Here is an 18,289-nt window from a genome sequence, read left to right on the forward strand (position 1 = left end):
CTGTAGTACCAGGCTGGTCGCTAGTCACGGTGGTCTTTAGTTACAGGATTTACTGTACTTGCCCAGGTCCAACCTCACCACTGGTATATGTTAGTCTGTGTCCTTGTCCACAAGGTTGAGGGGAAGATGAAAACGGAAAAGTCTGAAGAAAAATTGCCTGTCACCACCAGGACTCGAACCAGAGACTTTCGCTTGAGGCCTGCAATGCTCTAGCCACTGAGCTGTGGTGCAGCTTTGTCCTTGTATTCCCACTTTATTGTTTTCAAATGTGGAAATTTTCCAGTAGACCTAAGCATCACACATCTATGTTATGTTATACCATACTACTGACAGTTGCAGTGCCGGGAATGCGTTTCGTGTAAAACTATTTTCATTACTTTGGGTGAAGGGCTGTTGTATTCTCAGTTTCTGATGTCCAACATGCATGTGCATGCATGTGTGGCTACGTGCGTGTGTGTTTGTGTGTGCGACGGGTGTGTGTGTTGTGTGTGTGTTTGTGTGTGTTGTGTGTGTGTTTGTGTGTGCATGCGTGCGTGTGTGCGTGTGTGCGTATGCATGCGTGCGTGTGTGCAACGTGTGTGTGTGTGTGCGTGCGTTCGTGTGTGTGTATGTGCCCGTGTACATGTGCTGTGGGGTGCAGCAACAACAGCGGCAGTATGGCAGCAGCGACGAAGGGGAATACGAGGAGGAAGTAGAGCGTCACGTCCACTACGACAAGAAACTCCGCAACTCCGAGCTGCCGGTTGATGTCAACGATTGGTCACGGTGAGTTCATAATGATGTCATCCGTGGCATGATGATGTAATTGTTGTAACTGGATTTTCTCTCCCGCTCCCAGCACCATGCAATTTCCACATTTGTACAAGACGACGAGATAATTGCGTTTGGAAAGGCTTTATTGACACGACGACGACGAAACACAACTGGACATGACGAACTCAAGACGAAGACTGCTTTTCACATCACAGCAACACGCGCATGCAGCAACACCACCACGCACACACAACGTACACACAACACACACACACACAGCGTGCACTTCAACATAATGCAATGAATGATGCGGTAACATAATGAGGTCATCAATGCGATGTGGTGAATCATGTACGAATGGCGGTGTGGCCAGATGCAGTGCAGCAACGACCCTGTCTTCTTGCCATTCCCTTCTCTCTCCCTCTCTCTCTCTTTCTCTCTCTCTCTCTCTCTCTCTCTCTCTCTCTCTCTCTCTCTCTCTCTCCGTGTGGCAGACTTGAGTATGGAAAGTACCCACACAACTACGTGACTCTGCCGCGGAAGTTCTCCAAGAAGCACAGGAAGCAAAGACCAGCACTACCGCAAGGTATGGCCACCACCACCGTGACTGTGCATGAACTGTGCATCACCTGTTTCCTTGTTTGCTTTTTGTCAACTGCTTCCATTTTTATTGTCGTTCATATTAGTAAAAAGGTTGAGGAAGTTGAAATGGGAAAGTCTGAGGAATTTTTTTGACCGGGTTCGTGTGATGTGTTTGTGGGCTTGGCTGTGGGTGGGTGTATGCATGTGTGCGTGTGTGCGTGTGTGTGTATATGTACATAGTTGACGGGCCGGACAACTCCGCTGATCCGCTAGCGGGTGCAGAGCAGCTAACGGGCAGCGAGGCGAGGACGCGTGGAACTATTTGGCTGCCCGACAACGGCGAATTGGAGCTTGGTAAGTCTGGTGATGTGTAATCATGTGTGTTCCTTGTGGTGGTGATGGTGGTAGTTGCAGTGGTGAGGGTGGTACAGCAAGACCTGGTTTAAGCGACCTCTGGGTTTAGCGACCACCTGCCTTTAACGACCGTTTTCTCATGCACCGACAGTTCTACACAGAAACTGTGGGATCTGGTTCTAAAGACCACCTGGCTTTAACGACCGCTTTTGCTAGCACTGTGGAGTGGTCGCTTATACCAGATTATACTGTATATAGTGTGTGTTCTTTGTGGTGGTGGTTGTTGCAGTGGTGGTGGCGGCAGAGCTAGGCAGTTAGGGCCATGGCAGCAATGATAGTTGTTGTGGCGGCGGTGGCAGCAGTCCCTAGTTCGAGTCCTTGCGGTGACAGTCAATATTTTCTTCAAACTTTTCCCTTTTCCATTCCCTTGGCTAGTGGATATTCTACATTCTCCTGCACCTTTTTCTGGTTGTTGATCCTAATCCAGATGAGCCGTATCAGGTTCGGTATGACGAGAACGGCGATCCTCTTCCGGAACGCGAAGACGAACAGAACGCGTCTGGAGAGCTGGAGGAGGACACCCTACCACCTCTGAGTCGGAGTGGACCGGGGAGAAAGTCCATGTCCGAGCGAGGCCATACCAGTCTGAATGCTAGGAACTCCGAGTTCTTCATCCAACTGAAGGAGAGGAAGAAAGGTGAGACTTTCAGGAGCTGCGTTTTTTCTTCTTTTGGACAACAGGCGCGTCAAGCAACACACGATGCATGCCTTTGGGTCTGTGATCTCATCAGCCTGTCTGTCTGTCTGTGTTCGTGTCTGTGTTTGTGTCTAAATCATTCTGCTTGTCAATCCGTCTGTCCGCCCGTCAGTCTGTCTATCTGTCTGTTCGTCTGCCCATCTGTCCATTTCCTCCCCCCCCCCACACTCTGTTTGCGTGCCCCGGTGAAAAAGTGCCACCTCACTACTCATTTTCCGATTTTTTGTGGTTTTTTCATGCCATTCAACGAAAATGCAGTCGGTAGTCAGTACTAGAGGGTTCATAAAGGCACATTTGCCTGGGGTGAAGTCAGGTGTTTGCCCCGTGCATTGCATTACGCATTGCAAGACAGTTAATTTGAAAATGGAAAAAATGGGTTACGGGGTAACTGTTTCCCCCCCCTCTCTCCCACTACTATTTTTGACCTGGCTAGAACCCTGCATTGGTATGCTGTGCTTGGTGAAATTCTAGCCTGTCCGTTCTTCGGCGCTCTGTTCTTCGGCGCCCGACGGTATTGTATGCACAATAGTCATTCTCTCTCTCTCTCTTTTCTCTGGCGTATGTTTCTTGTCTTTCACTCAGCTGGAAAAGGTGGGTCTGTGACCGACGATGGTGATATTCTGGAGCAGGCCATGGAAGGTGAGTGCAACCTTGTCCTCGCCACCTCATATTCTTTGTGGTCACTGCAGTGAAACATACACCTGTCTAAGACGACCGCTCAAGGGACCTTCGAAACATGGTCTCTGTTACCAGGTGGTCTCCTTATCCAGGGACGTTTGACTGGAAATAGCATCCCTTGGTCCTGGTTGCAATGGTCTTCTGGGACAGGTGGTTGCCTTATCCAATTAACCTGTCTAAGACGACCGCTCAAGGGACCTTCGAAACGTGGCCTATGTTACCAGGTGGTCTCCTTATCCAGGGTCATTTGACTGGAAATAACATCCCTTCGTCCTGGTTACAGTGGTCTTCTGGGGCAGGTGGTCGCCTTATCCGAGTGGTCGCATTGACCGGGTTGTCCTGTTTTTTCATGTTCACATGTATGTCATCACACAGTGCAGTTGCGATACGGGGGAAATCCAGCCAATCGGTGGCAGTTCTGAGAAGGGCACTGAATTTTCCAGGGCGTGTCAACCGCACTTTAAAACGCATTTGAAAAACTCGAAAATCGCCCCTGCAGCATAGACTCGGAATGCTGGATGTGATTCGACCAGCGCTACAGCACTTCATGCATGTAAAAATGCATGTATGACTTCATTCAAAAACTGTTCATGTACAGCAATCCATCAGTGCACTAGCACTGGCGAAGCTTCCACATGTTGTCAGTTCTGGGTGAAGGACACACTTTAGGCAATTTTTGCTAGAATTTCAGTTGTGCTGCTAAGCCACTGATAACGTTTTGTGTGTACATGTACAAATACCCACAACACGAATATTGGGCCCAAAAAGGAGGTTACGGCTTAGACCCCATATCCTCCAGACAGCTGTGTCGCTCATTGAGAGCTCCTCCGTGGAAGATATGCCACATCTACCCCTGAACGGATTTCCTCGTTATAGAGTATGGTGTTGTGGATGTGGGCGAAGAGCGCAATGTGGAATGTTTCAAAGCTTTGAAATTGGTCGTTTATTGCGTATATCATTCGCATAGGACTTGACCTTCCGACTGGTGTCTTCTGCCCTTTTGCTTCTGCAATCGCTAACAGAGAGTGGACATCGTCGTCTCTCAGTTTCGTCCATCCATTCCGGCGGTGTAAGACGTGCAGCAAGCCTAGAATCCTTACAGCAGGTGCTGGGAAGTGGGCCCGACGTCACCATTACTGACAACATTAGCAACTCGCCGAAAGCACGCCGACTGCTGGGCATTCAGAGCGAGGGCAGGTGAGTGACAGCCGCCGCATGATAGTAGTAGTAGTAGTATTCTGGTATTAGGGACGTTTAGCAACGGGAAAGTTCGAACTTTTGATGGGGATGATATTTCGCAAAACTATATTTCGCAGAAGGAAACCTTGTGAGGTTTAGCAAAGCGAAATTACTTTTTCTTGAAGTTACTTGAATTCTCTAATACCGTACCGTATATGCAACTCAGTCTTAAGCAGAGGGCTGTAAAATTACTACTCCCAGCCGTCAAGTGCGTACCGAGGAAAAAAACTTTCGCAAACCACTGCAACTTCGCGTCCAAGTTCTCGAAGTTTCGACCTCTGTTTCTGTACTCATTCTCAGACTCGAATTTTCTTTCGAACTTTCGCATTCCTAAACGTCCCTATTTTCCATCAGAACCCTCAACAGTGATGAACACAACTCTTAACCACAGGAAAATGTCAAAACTCTTTGACAACTTACTCTGCACATATTTTATCCTTGTTTGCGTGTGTGTATATGCGTGTGTTTGCTGCTGTTGTTGCTGTTGTTGTTGCTGCTGCTGCTGCTGTTGCTGCCTGCCTGCCTGCCTGCCTGCTACATGCAGTGGTGCTCAAAGCAATGGTAATGTCAAGCCTCCTTTCCAGCGGCGTCAGTCCTACGATAAAGGCGTCACCAGCCCGGAGAGTGCTGAAGGCTTGGGCGCCGAGGTACAGTTTTACAGTGTTGCAGCTCTACAGTTCTCTGTTCTCTCTTCTATGTTCTCTGCTCTCTGCTCCCTGTTCTCTGTTCTCTCATCTCCCTTCTCCCTTCTTGTTTCTATGTTTTCTCTTCTCCCTTCTCTCTTCTATGTCCTATGCTCTCTGTTCTCGGTGCTCTGTTCTCTGTTCTTTTTGTGTGGCTGTTTTCTTCACTGGTCTCATAACACCGATACTACGTAGACAGCGTGTTTCATGGTGTCAGGGTGTGACTGACCAGGGTGACTGCACACACTGACACCCACGCCGTGATGACAGAGATTTCACGCAATGTACAGGGATCCCAACAATTCCCAAGTGACCTCTGTCATGTGGGGTGGACAGGCTGATCCACATGGCCAGCAATCACTGGCAGTCAGCCTCTTAGCACTAGTCACATGACCAGTCACACATCAGTCACGCAATCAGTCACATGATCTGTCACATGATCAGTTACACATCAGTCACACATCAGTCATGCAATCTGTCATGGGGATCAGTCACTCAGTCGTGTGATCTGGGGACTTGGTCATGTGATCAGTCATGCGATCAGTCACGTGATCAGTCACATGATCCGTCACTGTAAAGGCCTTACACCCTAAACAGATCTTATTATAACGAAGAAATGTTACCATTTAAAACATTAGATTTACTGCCTCGTTTCCTACATGTAAATCATATACCGTAATGTCGCGTATAAAAGCAGGTGCTTACGGCCGTATAAGCCGGGGTTCAAACCATGCTTCTATACAAGTTATGCTTCTATTCATAACATGCTTCTACGTCAACATCATCCGTCTGCACTGTGCAGTGCATACTGCCACGCATATACGTGCACAATAGCCATGTACTTTGCAGGGAGAGGCTTCTATTCAAACCATGCTTCTGTGTCACGACGCGCTTCTAAAAACCCGGCTTCTATTCGAGTCATGCTTCTATACAGGTCCTGCTTTTATACGCGACACTACAGTCCCCAATGCTGTAGACAGCAAGCTGTTTCGGCCATCAAGGCCTCATCAGTACAGCTACGAGCTAAGTAGGCCGAGCTACCAGCCATGGTGCAAAGGAGGCACCACAGACATTTTAAAGATAGTTCGTCGCTCTAGCGCCAGAGTGCTCAAACTACAAAAAGTAGCGGGCATTGCGTGATGCAGCCTAGAGCAGCATGTATATCATATAGGTACCTGTCTTAGAGTAGTGTATGAGCTGTGAGTATGCTCTGTTGGGTGAGCGACGTGCCGGATGACTGAACACCGAATAAGCAACGTACAGCGCTGCTCATTCTAGTGTGGTTGGTGCATTACCGTAGTCTACTGGACATTACCGTAGTCTACTGGACATTACCGTAGTCTACTGGACATTACCGTAGTCTACTGGACATTACCGTAGTCTACTGGACATTACCGTAGTCTACTGGACATTACCGTAGTCTACTGGACATTACCGTAGTCTACTGGACATTACCGTAGTCTACTGGACATTACCGTAGTCTACTGGAAGTCTACGAATTTTCGGCGCGTTTTTAAAATGTCGGCCTCCCAGGGCTAAAACACATTTCAGCCGCCTTTAAATTTCAGCCTGTACTGCTTCTGCCTGCCTACACTGTCACACTGAACCCTGCAAAACTAAAATAGCCAAATACGATGTATTCGGCTATTTTTGGCCCTTTTTTGCATACCGTATTAATATCTCTAATATAAGCACGGTCCTTTATTTTTTCAATGTACCTCCGCCCCGTGCTATTAAAGTAGACGTTCCTTTATTGGAGACTGTTCCATTATTATTTCAACCTCATTTCAGAGGCATGTTGCCGTACCAAATCCATGTCAGACAGGCACATTTCAGGGTTTTTTCGCCGGTACAGATAATGAATTTACACAGTGTGCTTATAATGGAGACTGAGCACTTTATTTTTTGAATGCCGCCCCAAGGTGTTCTATTATTGGAGACGTGCTATTATTGGAGACTGTGCTTATATTAGAGATAATACGGTATATCATATGCGAAAAAAGAAGAAAGGACACAGGGATGAATTTACTGTTAGTTTTTTGCATAGCAGTTTTTGCTATGCAAAATCTCAGTTGTGGCGTAAGCTACAAAAAGGCATGGATAGCCTGTATGTGTATGCATCGCAGCTTTCTGCGTGTCACTGTGATTTTTGAGTAGCAGTAGATCGATTTGGCGTAGCAAACTGCGATGCGATACCGGATAAATTCATCCCTGGGACATAATTATGGGTTGCGAGTTAAGAGTAACCCATGTGTCTGTCCTTTCTCTTTTTTACATTCTACGATAGGCTCAGTACCAGAGTTCAAATATATAATTATAAATATGCTCCGAATATTTGTTGATTTAGACTAATGTGCCCTGTCACTCTCTTGTTTCTTTCTGGCTAGCTTGTCCGTCGTCCCGGATCAAGCAGTACTATACAATTTGGCAGCAAGCCGTCCTACTCCAGCAAGAAGCCAAAGAAGATCTTCAACCTGTCCTTTCTGAAGTATGTGCAAAGTTATAGCATGTTGGTGGTGACAATTGTGCTGAGAATTCAAATTCTGCCTTCATTCTGTGCTGAAAATCACTAGAGCAAGGGATAACAATCATCATTACTAGTGGTCTACTGAATGTGTACTACTGTTGAGAAATGCAGTAAAAGCTGTGCAGTTCAAGTTATCCTAAGCTTCTCAATATTTTCTCTTTTTCTTTCTTTCTTTCTGTCTGTGTCTGTCTGTCTCTCTCTCTCTTTCTCTCCCCCCCCCCTCTCCCTCTCTCTCTCTCTGTCTGTCTCTCTCTCTCTCTCCCTCTCTCTCTCTCTCTCTCTCTCTCTCTCTCTCTCTCTCTCTCTCTCTCTCTCTCTCTCTCTCTCTCTCTCTCTCTCTCTCTCTCTCTCTCTCTCTCTCTCTCTCTCTCTCTCTCTCTCTCTGTCTCTCTGTCTCTCTCTTCTCTCTGTCTCTCTCTCTCTCTCTCTCTCTCTCTCTCTCTCTCTCTCTCTCTCTCTCTCTCTCTCTCTCTCTCTCTCTCTCTCTCTCTCTCTCTCTCTCTCTTCTATCTGCACGTGTGAACAGAGGAATAGGTAAACACCAGGGTAAGCGGCCACGAGGCATGCCGGCTCCGTTGCCAATGCTGGAACCTGTCAACCGCGCTGCGTCACGAGATAGTTCGTCCCTTGGCAGTCCTGAATCAGCCGACAACGCTTCCGTTTCATCGCAATCTGTAAGTAAATGTCATGTGTTTCCTGACCACTATACTATGAGTTGGAAATCTATTATCTGTTGACAGATGCTGCGACTCGCCTCGCCTGTTGCGTATAGTGATTGTCACAGCATTGCAACTCTCTGCGCGTGTGATATGTGTGTATGTGTGTACGTGTGTCTGTGTGTGCGTCTGTGTGTGTGTGTGTACGTGAGTGTGCCTACATTTGTGTGTGTGTCTGCCCCTGTGTTGTACATTCTATAGATCAACGCAGCTACTGATGGCGGCGCCGCTTCTCATCCTGATCTAACCGTATCGCCACCTCCGCAACCTCACCACCTAACCACCAGAACCGACAGTGATGTTGCTACGACAACAACAACAGCACTATCGTCGTCCGTTGCCAACGGTCGCCCCAAGATCTCCGGTGACGAGTGGAGCGCGGCGGACGGTCGCTATGACGACGAGGACGGCACGCATCAGGCGCCCATGATCTCCTCGTGCCACAGTGAGATTCAACTGCGAGAAGGAGTGTCGCTGGATCATCTGCGAGACGCCACAACGCGATCGGAAAGTGCCCGTGATGTGCGTCTGTCCGCCAGTCATGATAACCTGTCATCGCCAATGTCCCCTCTGCTGGTGGAGCCGCCTGTGCTCGTTGTCAAGGACACGATCTAGAAGACTACTAGTAGCTACTTGGAGGCGAGCGGGTTTCAGCAAGCTACGCTGCTGGCTATGGTGTGGTTCTCAGTCTCCCAGTGTTTCACGACCATCCTGTGAGGGACCTGAGGGTTGTTGCACTGAGCTGAGTACACGTTTGTCTGCAGTTCGATGATTGCTTGCTCTGTATCAGCCCGCTTCCATAGCAACCACAACAACCATGACAGCCATGGTGGCAAGTGTACTTGGTACTCGGGCGTCACGCACACACCTCTCTTGGGAGCTCGGCAACTAGCTGCACGAGAAGTTGAGAGTTGATATTTATACTACTACCCCCCCCACCCCACCCCGCCCGGCCTCCAGTGTTGGCATGCCAACGCTGACAGCACTCGCACTTTCCAGCACCTATCACCACCTGCACTAAGCGAGTAGTCTTCGGAGTGGTCGTGTCCAGCCCGGCCCGTATCACGTTCACTGCGACGCTGACGTTCCGCCTCTCACCATGACAACGAAAGCCCCGGCCCGTGTCTTCCGTTCAACGGAGGCTGACTTCAGTTTCGGCGGTGAGCTCTGCTGGTGTCGCCGTCGGTCGGTTGTATAGTGCACTTTACTGAGAAAGACACGACGTGTCGTATCGCGGTGTATGTGTTGGCACCCCCGACGACGCACTGGCCGTGACGTCACGCGAACAAAAACACACACGCAAGACCTGTCTTGACTCCTGGCGACCACTACCGCTGCTCTTCTTCGCCGCTCTTCCCCCGTTTCTCTCACGGACGTCTGAGTGCAAACTCCGCCTCCGGTAACGCAATCATGTGTATGGGCGCATGGCGTGCACACATGTACAGTGTGCGCTCATAACAGATCATAATAATAATAATAAATGCCACTTGCGACTTGTTTCTCGTTGACTTCTCATTGTCGTATCTTTCTTTTTCTCCCCATGGCCATGGCAAGGTAGTTGGGGCAAATATATAGTAGCTAGATTAGTGTTAGTACATCTATCCGAGGTGCTTTCTGCTTTGGATTAGCCAGCGAAGTACGCTTCTGAAACGAGGTGGTATCGGCCCGGGCATCAAACTTGGCCGCGGAATCCTCTCCCATTTTTTCTTGTTTGTTTTCGATCTAGTACAGAAACAAACTCTATTGACAAACAATATCGTTGTTGGTGGTGGTGGTGGCGGTGGTGGTGGTGGTGAGTTTGTGCGGTGCTGCATACAGTGCATGATGTTTGTTTGTTGTTGGACATAGTAAAATATCTCTCCCGACGCAGAGTGTCTAGAAAGCCGTTTTGTTGTTGTTGTTGTTGACTATGCGTGTCTGTGCCGAGCATAGGGTTCCTTTTTAATTAAGCTTTATTTTGTTTTTTGTTGTTGATATTCGTGTCTGCCAATGGCTAGGGCATTAATTTTATAGTGAGTTCCCAGTTTCGTTTTGTTTTGTTTTGCAGAATTTGAGAGCTTGTGTAAACGTTTCCAACTCGGTTGCTAGTTGTGGCCGTGCGCCGCACCGGCATGCGTATAAAACTCCAAAACTCCGTGGTGACGGGGGTGGTGGTGGTGGGGGTGGTGGTGGTGTGTGTGTGTGTGTGTGTGTGTGTGTGTGTGTGTGTGTGTGTGTGTGTGTGTGTGTGTGTTGCGCTAGGTAATTGTTTTTTTTGTCTTGACGATCTTGACAAGAAAATGTCGTTCTAAACCATCACCCCAGTGTTTCTTCTCCTCCTTTTCAGTCTGCTGTATGTGTGTGTGTTGGAGATGAGTGAGGTGTGTTCTTTGGAAACATGTGTGTATGTGTGGGGGGGGGGGTGGTGTGTGTGTGGGGGGGGGGGGGGGTGGTGGTGTGTGTGTGGGGGGGGGGGGGAGGAGGGGGTGGTGGTGGTGTGTGTGTGTGTGTGTTTGTGACTGAGTGTGTGTGTGGCGTGTGTGTGCGTGCGCCCCAGTAATGCAGGGTTTGTACTTATCATATGTCATGATAGATAGAAGGCCCAGACTCTGTCTGTGCTGCATGACTGTGAATCTGTAATGAGTCTGATGACCAGGTTGCAGGCTGTAGCCGTGCAGATGATTGTACAATGATTACTGTATTATCTACACTACAGTACTCAGTAGATCTACTGCTCAATGAAATCCAGTCGAGTCACTCAAGTACGCGCCGTACGTTGCGTACCCCTGGCCCTACACTCTACAAACTGTACATGTACAGCCTGCGGGCTACACCTGTGACCTGGCCTAGGCCTAGGTCTACGTCTGCAGTCCATTCATAAAAAGATGGGTCCTGGCCAGGGGGAGTCGTCAAATAATATAATTATAGGTATTTGACGACTCCCTGGTCCTGGCTCTGGCGAGCTCCCGTATTTGGCGATTTTTCGTGATTTCATCGTACACAGTGCAGTGCTGCGAACTTTGAAATTTGAAAAAGGGTCCAAAAAGGGTGCCTGAACTGGGGTTCGAACCGCAGAATGCACTGTTGCAGGCGGGGTCAAACGGCCTGGATTTTGATGGTTTTTCCAAATTCAGTGCTTTTGGGGCAAAACCTGGCCGAAATCCTATTCTTGCTATGGCTTGCTTTTTGGACAAAAAAACTTCAGAAACATAATTGGAAGAGGATTCCATATGGGATTGCAGAAAAAAATTCTAAAAAAACTCAACGTTTGACCCATTTATGGCCAAAAGCTAGAAGTTCATTTTTTTCTGAATGGACTGTAGGAACACAGCCTCACACTCGGGAGTCACAGGGCTACAAAAGGTGCAAGACGCAAGTACATGTAGTAGATCTACTACTAGTACTACTAGCGTTAGTCCTTCAGTGACACAACTGGATTTCATTGAGCAGGATGTCGACTGTAGACCTGCATTCAGCGGTCGTGCTTTTCAGGAGCCGACCTGAAGGTCACGATCTTGTATTACAATGTGTCAGACTCAATGTCACTCATACTAGACGTTGGTACATAGCAGCACCTGCACCTAGCTACATGTAGGTCCCGTCTTTCCTGGCCTTCCGGTTGTATTTTGTAACATTTTCATTTTCAACATTTCCTGGCTCGTCACTGAACGATTGCCAATGACAAAATTAATAATGAATGTGAAATGAAGGGAAATAGCCAACGGTGAACCTTCCATACGGCACCTGGACTGGAGGCACTCGCAGGAACTCACCAGGAAATACAACTGGCTTGAACTCGGCACTCGGCGGCAATGAGGGCTGCTGGCCTGCTGCTGTTCAGTTGTCATGCTGCCGGCGGAGTCATCTGAAAGAAATAACAAAGGCGACATTCGGGTATGGTAAAATTGGTCCGGCAAGATTGGTTAAAATTGGTGTTATGCAGGACACGAGGTCACAAGGTCACACCAGACTCCGGATCGCGGAGGATGCAGAGTTGACGGACTCAAGTCACAGGCACTAGCACTCAGTACTTGAAGAGGAGCAATACACTTGTCTTGAACTATTATTAAATAGACGAGAGGTAGTTGAAGCAGTACAATGATTATGGACATGAGTGTGTAGTTATGGACGATGCTTTGAGTCTACTCTACGGCATGCGGCAGTAGTATAGGGACTACTGGTACTTGACTGTTGTCAGGGTTGATTCTGTTGAATGTTGTCTGTACAGGGTACGGATGTACAGGGTAATCGTTCATGAATGACCATGTCCTAGTGTGGCCATGATGTCTTGATGATGCCTTGATGGTGGAGTGTCACTTGCTTCCACGTGTAGTGCACTAATACTAGTGGCAGTTGTTCATGTTGTCTTTGTGGGGTGTGACACCTTTCTGGGTTTCGCCGTTTTTGGCACTTTTTGCAGTTTCAGTGAAGCACTGAAGGCCCAACTCTTGCTCTTCTCTTCTCTACTGCTGCCAATGCTGCCCCTCCCAACGTGCAACATGGTCATGCACTAGTACCCTGACTACATTCAGTGTGACTACTGTACATGGAGTGGAGCAGAGCCTCAGCCGGGCTAAGGTCTTACATGTACACATGTTGTATATTACTAAGTTACTAGTATTTTAGAATTAGATGGTATAGTCTTTGACCAAAGCGACACTACTCCTACTTCGAAGTACCTGAAGAACCCAGAGACAGAGACTTTGGTTGTACTTCAAGTACATGCACATGTATTTTGTTTTCCAATTCTTGTATTTGTAAAGCAAAATGTACGTCGAAGTACATGTACATGTACATGTACAACCGATCAACAACTGTTACTGTACGACCTTGGTGAATAATGCTCCAACAAGTGGCAGGTTCTGCGTGAACACTGAACAGTGATCGTTGCAACTACTAGTAGTAATACTGCTTCATCATGCCCGTACCGGTACGCGGTAGGCACACGACTGAGATGTTGTGGTGCCGAACATGCCTGAAACATACCAGAAAAATACCCTAAATTCCGCCAATGTATTGTTTCTGCAGGCATTATCCGCCTCCACTGTCTGTAGGGCTACTAATAATACTATCCAGTTCTAGTACGTCCTTGTGAAGTTGTGATTATTATTAGTACTGTCGTCACTCTCTAATCCAGCACTTCATAAACCAGCACAACTGTCAGGAGCCAAAATGTCCTCTTCATGCACATTGCAACAGTACACCCTCCCTGATCCAGCAGAATTTCCGGGGCACAAAATTAATGGTGCCGGATTATAGAGGGACCACTGTACATGTACCGTAAAGTACCGCCAGAGCGCCCTGTCTCGCGAGAGCGCCCCACCTTGATTTTACAGCCATAGAAAGGAAAATCGTATGGCAGAGTGCAACGAAGTGTGTACGATGTGAGAATCTTAGTGTACTAAGGTCACACTAGGCAGGTTTTTGTGTGGAGCTTGTGTCCTCTCGAAGGTACGGATTGACTGCAAAACGTGCAATATGTGTACAAGGTTCATGTCGTATGACCTACAGACAGCAGACAACCTCCACAAAACGACCACGAAAAAACGAAAGGATGAGATGGTGGGGCGCTCTGGCGGTACTTCACGGTACATGTATTGTGATCCACACAGCTGAGCTGACTCATGGGGCAGAAAAATTGGCAGAATTCGGTACTTTTTCTGGTAAGTTTCATGCATGTTTGGTATGTGGATAAAGAAATGGAGCAGAATTCGAGGAATTGCCCGCGCCATAAGGTTTGTACGGTTCTTCCAATTTCACTGCTTTTCGAGCATTATCCGCCAATGCCTACATGTACATGTATAACAGTATAATGTGATCCACACATGCACAGCTGAGCTGAGTCACGGGGCCTACAAGTGGCTAGAGTAGCCCAGACAAGAAACATTAAAAGTTTCCGCAGATCTACAGGTACAGGTACATGTACATTATGTACTACATCTACTGTAAAAGCCATATACAGTGTATACATATTGTATAACGAAGTGCTAACTCTAACGAGTTAACAAGTAGAAATCTGTCGTTAAAATAGAAATCGTTGTACAGAAATCGATACAATGTATAGATTTCTGCATAACGCTCAAAAGGACGCTCAATAGGACAGTATAATTATGTCATAATTATACTGTCCTATTGAGCGTTGAGAATGAGTGAGAATCGTTAACTTTGGTACACGTAAACCAGTCGATTTTGGGAAATCGTTATTATATGCGCCTCGTTAGAATAATGGCTTTTACAGTAGTACATCGTTGAGAGCTACATAGTACAACCCAGAGCGAAACAGTTGCTGTCCACAGACTTGAGTATACATTGTACATGTGTAAAATAATTATTATGATTGTCGTGTACGGTGTAGTGTAGTACTAGTAGTAGTAGTACTTATGCATATACAGGTCTACTCTACATATGGCCCAGAATCTGCGAAAACCAGGCTTAGGGTGAAAATCATTTTTTTGAGAAAATTGATGTTTTGTAAAAAGGTTGTGTCGCGTGGACGATCGAGTGAAGTGAAGTGGAACCAAAGAGAATCTCGCTTGTTTGAAGAAGTAGTATTCATGGCAGGAAGGGTTTCAGCAGTCAGGGAAGTCAAAGGGCTTCCGGTAGAATATTCCCTGCTACTCCTCTAGTCACAACGAAGAGTTTTTGAGCTGATCGAACGGATTCCATCTCCTACACTCAGGAATGGCGAAATTTCTGCGCTAGCTGCTGCTTGCGGAAAATGGTGAAGAAATCGTCTCCAGTTAGAGTCGTGATGGCGATAGCGAGGAGAACCTGGACGACATCGATCCAGCCAATCGAAGTACGGAGATACTAGCTGTTTCTGAGCCTCACGCAAAAGGAACACGCGCAGCAGAGGTCATACGTTTGCAGCAAGTTCACGAGGAAAAAGGCTTGAAACGCAGTGTGAAAACTGTTTTGAATTGATGTCCTTGGCGATTAAGTGCTACTGAAGGCCAGGCGAATGAGTGAGCAGATCGAGAGGCCTCCACTCGAGACTTTACTCGCTGGTCAGCTAGCTGCAAGGGATTGTACAGCGTACCGATATTTCACATGCTGGTCAGCACCAAGCTGCAGATACTGCAGCACACCAGTACACTCTGCTCTTGCTATGAACAGTGGAACAGTTTGAAAGGCTGTGTTCTTGCTTGTTAGTGAACAGTTGTACTAGATTTACCCGTCAAAAGGTGCCATCTCAACTGGAGTCGGGTTTCCTTGTGGTGTGTAGCGCCAGAGCACACCAGTACATGTATTCAGCTCCAGAATGTGCTGAGTGAGGAGCAAACAAAATTCATGCAGAACTGTGCATGGCCACTACAGCCTGCAGCACCAAGAGTCCACAACAAGCCTGCCCCCACATGCCTACCTTGTCATGTCACCTAAACAAAAATCATCCATGTCTCTTCCTTCAGTCTGGTGCATCTCTCTTCATTTCTTTCCTGTGATAACAAATTTGTGTTTTTTTGGGATTTTTTAACACAATACCCTAGTGTGTTTGAGATAGATTTAATACCACTATTTGTCGACCCACACCTGTAATATTTTGTTTCCTGACCTTCCATGCCCAGTAGAAGCTGAAAATGGGAAAAAGTCATTTTGTGAAATTTCACCCTAAGCCTGGTTTTCGCAGATTCTGGGCCATATAACGTAATCTCTGGGACCACGCACAAATTTAGGGCTGGTATTTGGGATCACAAAACGGCAAACACGTCAGAGGCCATCTTGAATCACTCTACGTCATCAGATACCCGCACGTGATGCGGGGCCGCGAGATCGCGACTGTGCAAAAGTGTACTTGCCAGTGCAGTCTTTGACCTAGCTGCAAGAGCAAGTGCTAGTGTTTTTTTATTTTTTGGTGGTGCTTGAACTAGTTCGAACTGCTTCCCTTCGACTTTCTTTGACAGAGCGGGTGCTGTTAGGGTTTCCTGTTGTCATTTGTATCCACCACCGGTCTTGTATGTCAGTGCTTGTACAAGGTGTTCAGTAGTTATTTTCAGTCCGCGCCATGGGTGGCATCCAGGGTAGGAAAAAGTCGCACTCTGACCGGCTTGATTATCCCGAGTCGAGAAAGAAGCGAACTAGTGGCCAGTTCGGCTCAGTATCATGGCCAGCTGGACGTAGATCAGAGCGCCCAGAGGTCGAACAAACCGACAGTAGTCCTGAAATCCTTACCTCGCAGAACATTGACGATGTGGAGCGCGGTGTTCAAGAACAAGGAACCATGGTAATAATTGGATTCGCTCCAGAAAATTATTCTCGTGGTTCCCGGTTCCTTTCCCATGACTCTAATATTTCCTATGGTCTGGATACGTGCATCACGCTGAAGCCTAGATGAATCAGATTGTAAGTCAGTCTTCTCTCTAGCTCAAGATTTTGCGAACATGTTATCAGTGAACAATAAAAGCAAAGGACACAGTGCAACAAATGGAAAATGCACGTCTCCTTTTCCTTGCCGTGCGCACTGCAGTGTCACAGTCTGCAGTTCTGACTGGAAGGTGTCTTCCGTTTGTGAAAGAACCAGCGCAAATCGCGCGTGGCGCGGCGTCCTTCAAAACGACACAAGTGAGCTCCACATGAGCCGATTTTGACAATCGATGGCTCAAAATTTTCAGTAGGAGATGCTCCATACTTTGACCGAAGCGAATTTCGCCAAAACGATCCTAGAGGTGGGACACGTTTACCGAGTTTGAGGGTGTTATTTGAGGTCCAAATTTCGAAAATCAAAAAATCCTTCGGTGAATCCCTTTGCCCGCATCTGAACTCGGTGCCTGCAAAATCTTAGCCTGCTAGAGAGAACTGTGGCTCACTTGCGTGGATTTGAACAGGCCAGAGTCGACGCGAAGTACGGCAAGATTCCCTGTACACAGCATGGTGGGGCACATGTCACGTGAACCAAAATGGCGCCCACGTGTTTCTGTACAAGTACTAGCCCTGAAATTATGTTATATCAAGAGCAGACCTGTAGTGGGTTGACGTCTACTCAAGACGGGTTTATTCAAACAATACGCCATGGACAGAAGGAAGAAATACCAAAGATACAAGAGATGAAACTGGACGGTGAAATCAAAATGAAAAATTTAAAAAGTCTAATCCAAAGAAACGCAAGCTTGCAAGGCAGATGTAGTGGGTTGACTGCTACCTTTCATGTGTGACAAGTACAATGTAAGTATTGTCACACAGCCACAGAACAATGACTGTGTTACATGAGCGTTCACGTGTCACTACTCTACCAAACTACATGACTGTACATGCCTGTAGTCTAGAGAGAGAGAGAGAGAGATTACTCGTCTATCAGAAGCGGACATGTCGACAGATACCGCCAGTACCGTCACTACCGGTGCTACAAAGAGGCATTGCAGCAGAGAACCACCGGGTTGCTGCTGCTAGCGCTAATCGCTAATCGCTATGGCTTACCGTCATCGAGCAAACGATTACATGCGATTTCCGCAACGTCATCATGGCCATGGAGTCAACATTTTTGTCCCGGGGAAATAAGCAGTCGTTACTACATGTACTTCAGTACTATGCACTACTATGCACTATGCACTATGCACTACAATGCGCTATGCACTACTAGTACTACTACTATCCGCAGCATTCAACTTACTAGCCGCTGTCTTCATCCAGAAAATTATTTCGGGGAGAGATAAAGAGAAGTACATGTTCCTGCACGAGTATGAGGGCAGTACCGCGGAATCCTGCCCGCGCCGCGATAGCGGCAAGGGCTGGATGAGCAGCGGTGCTGACCGAGTATGAGTGACTGGAACGTGTTTCCCGTATGCACCCAAGCCAAGGAGATCACTCACAATCTTTGACGTTTGAGTTTACATGAACCATTCTGTGACTTGACTCGAGTCCTGTATGGCTGTATGAGGCTGTGTCAGTGTGAGCTGAGCTGAGTGAGAGTGACTTCGACAACCGGACACGGACTACAGACTCAGTACACGACTTTTGCATGTACTTTCAGACCACAGAAGCTTGTCATTGAAATGGTAGACTCATGAGTGGATTCTGTCCACTGCCC

General features: G+C 47.4%; 1 protein-coding gene across 2 annotated transcripts in view; it reads left to right on the forward strand.

The window, feature by feature from the left end:
* LOC135827538 (uncharacterized) overlaps positions 1 to 10,360 on the forward strand; it is a 41,640-nt gene extending 31,280 nt beyond the window's left edge. For both annotated transcript variants that reach the window (XM_065340017.1, XM_065340018.1), the window contains exons 18-27: positions 641 to 765; positions 1,248 to 1,339; positions 1,576 to 1,689; positions 2,177 to 2,386; positions 3,029 to 3,085; positions 4,147 to 4,321; positions 4,908 to 5,010; positions 7,434 to 7,534; positions 8,100 to 8,247; positions 8,491 to 10,360. In XM_065340017.1, coding sequence (XP_065196089.1) covers positions 641 to 765; positions 1,248 to 1,339; positions 1,576 to 1,689; positions 2,177 to 2,386; positions 3,029 to 3,085; positions 4,147 to 4,321; positions 4,908 to 5,010; positions 7,434 to 7,534; positions 8,100 to 8,247; positions 8,491 to 8,904 — 1,539 coding nt within the window. In that variant the 3' untranslated portion in view covers positions 8,905 to 10,360. The remainder of the gene's footprint in view (positions 1 to 640; positions 766 to 1,247; positions 1,340 to 1,575; positions 1,690 to 2,176; positions 2,387 to 3,028; positions 3,086 to 4,146; positions 4,322 to 4,907; positions 5,011 to 7,433; positions 7,535 to 8,099; positions 8,248 to 8,490) is intronic.
* The last annotated feature ends 7,929 nt before the right edge of the window (positions 10,361 to 18,289 follow it).

This window comes from Sycon ciliatum, chromosome 11, assembly GCF_964019385.1.
Source record: "Sycon ciliatum chromosome 11, ocSycCili1.1, whole genome shotgun sequence".
NCBI classification, from domain to species: Eukaryota; Metazoa; Porifera; class Calcarea; order Leucosolenida; family Sycettidae; genus Sycon; species Sycon ciliatum.